The sequence below is a fragment of the Borostomias antarcticus genome (assembly GCF_949987555.1).
Source record: "Borostomias antarcticus genome assembly, chromosome: 32".
Lineage (NCBI taxonomy): Eukaryota > Metazoa > Chordata > Actinopteri > Stomiiformes > Stomiidae > Borostomias > Borostomias antarcticus.
In genome coordinates, this window is record NC_140265.1 from 1,332,225 (window position 1) to 1,337,790 (window position 5,566).

Genomic DNA, 5,566 nt, shown 5'->3' on the forward strand with positions numbered 1-5,566 from the left:
GGGAAACTCTCTATTTTTAAAAGCAGACGAGGAAGTGTAGCCTACATACTCTGTCCGGATTGGACGAGAGGATCTCGATCAGCAGCCAATGGGAATGCGTCATGTAGAGTGTATTCGTGTATAGCAATTTAAAGCGGTAGGAACTCAAGCTACAGCACATTATACAACTTCATAAAGTCCTAGTCAGTTTCAATCTCTGAAAACCAAAATACTTCACTAAAACAGAACAACAGACAATAGTAATTGGCATCTGAGTCATTTTTAAGTGCCTGCTTGAAACCTCCCAAACGTTTTGATCGTTTGAAGATTTCCTTCCTAGGTTAGGCTACTCTTAAATCTAGGAGGAACAGAATATGTGGAGCTTTCCCTAGTGGAATAGGGAACATCCAGAACCCTTGAGGTATTTCATTAGGTAGGCTATTTAGGGACAGCCCCATGAACCCTATAATGCAACTCAGGCTGAGAGAATTGATCCTCTACTTTCAAACCATCCAATACTGTCAAATGAGAAGAGTCAATGTGACAGGGAGATTCAGAATAAGCCTTAGAGAAGTCTGAAGCCTAATTTTCTAAGGTACTTTGTGATACCATACCATCAGGCATAATCAAAACGAAACAGACCTACAGCTCCTGGTAGAGTCATTGCTTTCCTATCCCAAAAATCCCAAAACCTCTTCCTGACATGTCAACACACCAAGGTAACTGAGTCCTTAGTTGTAAGCAGGGTGTCGCCAACTGTAACCCTAAAACCAGGGGACCTCTTCAATTTGATCTTTGACACAATTATGGATTCTGTTTTCCCTGGAGCGAGAACATGCAGTACTGTTAGACATCCCAGCAAACACACAACGTCAGGGAGACGTTCAGATCATGTCTTAATAACGTCCGTCGGTCCAGAACCCCGTTTGTTCGTCTGCTGGACCCCTCAATATTCAAACGTCTGGCTTGGACCCCTCTAAGACGTCTGTGGACGTGCAGAACGGGTTCAATATCTGAACGTCTAAAATAAACTTTCATTCTGGCTCCTAATTGGATGTCTTTGGACGTCCGAAAAAGACAAAAAAGACATCTAAAAGACGTCTTTTAGACGTGTCTTTGCTCAGTGGGATCCACCTGCTGACATTCATTAGGCTACTTCTGCACTCAGTGTATTTTCTATTATGCGTATATCTTTGTGGGGGACCAGTAGCTCAAAATCATCAGCATATAAAAATAGTTGACATGAACAGGCACACTTCAGGTCGTTTATGAGGAAGAAGAGCGGTCCTTTTATATATAAACAAACTCTGGTTGAGACATCATCCCACATCCACCAATAGCTGCCTGTGCTTCAAATAAGAACTGACCATTTCCAGAACTGACCCATCTGCCTGCTGAAGGGATGGAATAATGTAATCGAGTGAAACGTAAGAGGAGCTGATGAAACTCACTCTCAAAGGAGCACTGACAGTTCCTCCAAGAGAGGCGCAACTATCAGCGCCTCCCAAGTGTGAGACCCTAGTTCTACCACCCTGGGCATGCCAAAACAGATGGGTTACATCAACAATTGAATGAACTGTTTAAAGTCGCACTGAAATGAAAAAAGCATTCTGTCCCATTTTGGTTCACATAATTGGTCATAGTGTTCACCTATTCAACGATGTATGCCAAAAAAATTACAAAATTCGACTTTTATTGTAATCTTATATCAAAGTATATAATTTCTTACTTCCTGGAAAACGGTAGGTCACGTGCAATGACGACAACAGGTACCTTAGATTTTAGACCAATAATCTCACGACATCCACCCGTCAATCAACGCTATCCTTCTATCGAATCTGTCTAAAGTTCTTAAAACCCGTCCACTTGTCAATATTCCAATCAAATTCCTCTAAACGCATGTCCCGCCCTCATAGCTTGTTTGCGTTGGAAATACGTCAAACTACAGAAGTTAGATGATCTCAAACGTCCGTTTCAGTGCGACTTTAAGATTAATAAATAAAAAGATGAATATAGTGACAAATGTGAACTGTTGCTTTAAGAGTGGAAATGTGATCTGGGACTGGGGGAGGGGCTATTGAACGTCACTTTGCAGAAATGAAAGTTAACTCTTCTCTAAGAGAAACAAGCTTTTGACAACGTCTCATAGGTATTATACCGTCAGCCTCCACAGCTGCACCAACAGACAGGTGCAGGCCCAATGGACACTTCTCTTGTTCTACCTGAAAATTGACAGAATACTGAGGTGAGGAGAGAAAGTGTGTGTGTGTGTGTGTGTGTGTGTGTGTGTGTGTGTGTGTGTGTGTGTGTGTGTGTGTGTGTGTGTGTGTGTGTGTGTGTGTGTGTGAGAGAGAGAGAGTGAGAGATGCTGATATTACAAACATTATTTGAACACTATTATTAGAACTGTAGGCTATATTGAATCACTGTGTTGTGTTCCCAGCTATGGCATCTTCCAGTATCCTCGTGTCTGAAGAGCAGGTCCAGTGCTCGATCTGTCTGGATGTGTTCACTAAGCCCGTCTCCACCCCCTGTGGACACAACTTCTGCATGGCCTGCATCCGAGGCTACTGGGACACCACTGACCTGTACTACTGCCCCCTGTGTAAGGAGAAATTCAACACCAGACCCGAGGTTCGTGTCAACACCTTCATTGCTGAAATGGCTGCCCAGATGAAGAGGTCAGGCCCGGATAAAGCCGCACCTATCACCCCGAAGCAAGCCCTTATCAACCCTGGAACGGTGCCCTGTGACGTCTGCACTGGGCCAAAGTTCAGCGCCGTCAAATCCTGCCTGGTGTGTCTGGCCTCTTACTGTGAGACTCACCTGGAGTCTCATCGGACAGCTCCAGCCCTAAAGAAACACAAGCAGATCGAACCCGTGGACGACCTGGAGGACAGGGTCTGTAAGAAGCACGGGAGACTCCTGGAGCTGTTCTGTAGAGACGACCAGGTGTGTGTGTGTCAGTTCTGTACGGAGGGAGACCACAAAGGTCACAAGACCGTCTCCACGGAGGAGGAGTTCGGGGTCAGGAAGGCTCAGGTGGGACAGACCAGGTCTGAGATGCAGAAGATGATCCAGGAGATACAGCAGAAGGTGGAGGAAATGAAAAGCTCGGAAGAGCACAGCAAGACGGAAGCAGAGAAGGAGATATCCGAAAGCACGAAGGCCTTCACTGCTCTGGTGCGCTCCATCGAGAGTTGCCAGGCCGAGCTGATTGAGGCGATCGAGAAGAAGCAGAAAGCAGCAGAGAAGAAGACTGGAGAGATGATTAAAGAGCTGGAGCAGAACATCGCGGAACTACAGAACAGAAGCGCTGAGCTGGAGCAGCTCTCGCACAACGAGGACCACCTCTCCTTCCTGCAGAGCGACCACACCCTCTCCACCCTCCCGCACGCCAAGGACTGCTCTGAGATCAGGGTTGACGTTGACCTGTGTGTGGGCCCAGTGAGAAGAGCCGTGTCTCAGCTGGAGGAGACGCTCCACAAAGAGATCACTGGTGTCAAACTGAGGATGGTGAAGTGGTGTGCAGTGGATGTGACTCTGGACCCTGATACAGCCAATCCCCAACTCGTCCTGTCTCAGGATGGGAAACAAGTGAGACTGCAACAGATATATCAAAGGTTCCCTGACAACCCGGATAGGTTTGATTATGCAGTCTGTGTTCTAGGAAAGGAGGGCTTCTCCTCTGGGAGGTTCTACTATGAGGTGCAGGTGAGGGGGAAAACCGGATGGGTTTTAGGAGTGGCCAGAGAGTCCATCAACAGGAAGGGAGTTATAGAGCGCAGTCCTGTGAAGGGACACTGGGCTCTGGGGTTGTGGGGTGAGGGTAATTACATAGCTCACGCTGGGCCTGATGTCCACCTTAGTCTGAGAGTCAAGCCCCAGAAGGTGGGGGTGTTTGTGGATTATGAGGAGGGCGAGGTCACCTTCTACGACGTGGAGGCCAGGTCTCAGATCTACTCTTACACTGGATGTTCTTTCACTGAGAGACTCTACCCTTGTTTCTCCACTGGTATTAATGATGATGGTGAAAACACCAGCCCTCTCATCATCTGTCCTGTGAGTCACAGACACTGAGACGTTCTCTCCACTCTACTGTTAAAGTCGCACTGAAATGAAAAAAGAATTCTGTCCCATTTTGGTTCACATAATTGGTCATAGTGTTCACCTATTCAACGATGTATGCCAAACAATTTCTTACTTCCTGGAAAACGGTAGGTCACGTGCAATGACGACACCAGGTACCTTAGATTTTAGGCCAATAATCTCACGACATTCACCCGTCAATCAACGCTATCCTTCTATCGAATCTGTCTAAAGTTCTTAAAACCCGTCCACTTGTCAATGTTCCAATCAAATTCCTTTAAACATATGTCCCACCCTCATAGCTTGTTTGCGTCGGAAATACGTCAAACTACGGAAGTTAGATGATCTCAAAGGTCCGTTTCAGTGCGACTTTAAAGGGGTAGTTCGGGATTTTAACACTGTTTTGTCATTTGCCATTTGACTGGACTATCAATTCATCCAGACAGATAAAATGATACACACACATTTTAATCATTTATTCATGTCCACATAATAAACAATGCACACAGGGACACAAATACTAAAGACACAGATAAGTCTACACTCACAATTAACATGGACAATGTCTTTCACATACAAAACACATCACTCATCATGGGTACAAGTAGCAACGTCTCCGCCATATATGGCGGCTGCCAATAATTGCAGAGACAGAGCAGTACTTGGTGAGCCTTTTAGCTTCCTTCTTGGACGTCCCAAGTAGACGAAGTCCTCTGACAACCAACCTATGAACATGTCCAAGGCTGCCAAATATGAAAACAAGTAGTGTGCACCTGTAGCCCCTATAGCCTAGCTCTGAGATGGTATTCACCTGTAGCCTAGCTCTGAGATGGTATTCACCTGTAGCCTAGCTCTGAGATGGTATTTACCTGTAGCCCCTATAGTCTAGCTCTGAGATGGTATTCACCTGTAGCCTAGCTCTGAGATGGTATTCACCTGTAGCCTAGCTCTGAGATGGTATTTACCTGTAGCCCCTATAGCCTAGCTCTGAGATGGTATTTACCTATAGCCCCTATAGCCTAGCTCTGAGATGGTATTCACCTGTAGCCTAGCTCTGAGATGGTATTAACCTGTAGCCTAGCTCTGAGATGGTATTAACCTGTAGCCTAGCTCTGAGATGGTATTCACCTGTAGCCTAGCTCTGAGATGGTATTCACCTGTAGCCTAGCTCTGAGATGGTATTTACGAGAGGTTGGTATTTCAAGACCTTAGTCATAAAGGCTTCCTCGAGGCTTGTATCAAAGGTGCATGCTCTCTCTAATACAGACACTTCTCTGGACTCCTCATTAATCACAACCACATCTGGTATGTTAGCAGACAACTGTGAAAAGGCATATTGGTCGTTACAGAGATGGAACATAGATGCATTGACGCAGGCGTGTGTGGACATTTTCACTGATGCTGGGGAGTGATGTGATATGTCCTTAACTATTAGGTTCACTGTTCTATCATGACGTGCTATCATGTACATTCCTTTGGAAGCATAAAAGCCATTCAA

The 5,566-nt window shown here is 45.7% G+C and overlaps 1 protein-coding gene across 1 annotated transcript; it reads left to right on the forward strand.

Annotated features, from left to right (window-relative positions):
* Positions 1–2,138: 2,138 nt before the first annotated feature.
* Positions 2,139–4,059, forward strand: LOC311327458 (E3 ubiquitin-protein ligase TRIM21-like; the record flags this gene model as incomplete). Its single annotated transcript, XM_084460497.1, has 2 exons — positions 2,139–2,224; positions 2,423–4,059. Exon 2 carries the CDS (start codon positions 2,425–2,427, stop codon positions 4,057–4,059), a length of 1,635 nt encoding a protein of 544 aa, XP_084316623.1. The 5' UTR covers positions 2,139–2,224; positions 2,423–2,424.
* Positions 4,060–5,566: the final 1,507 nt, after the last annotated feature.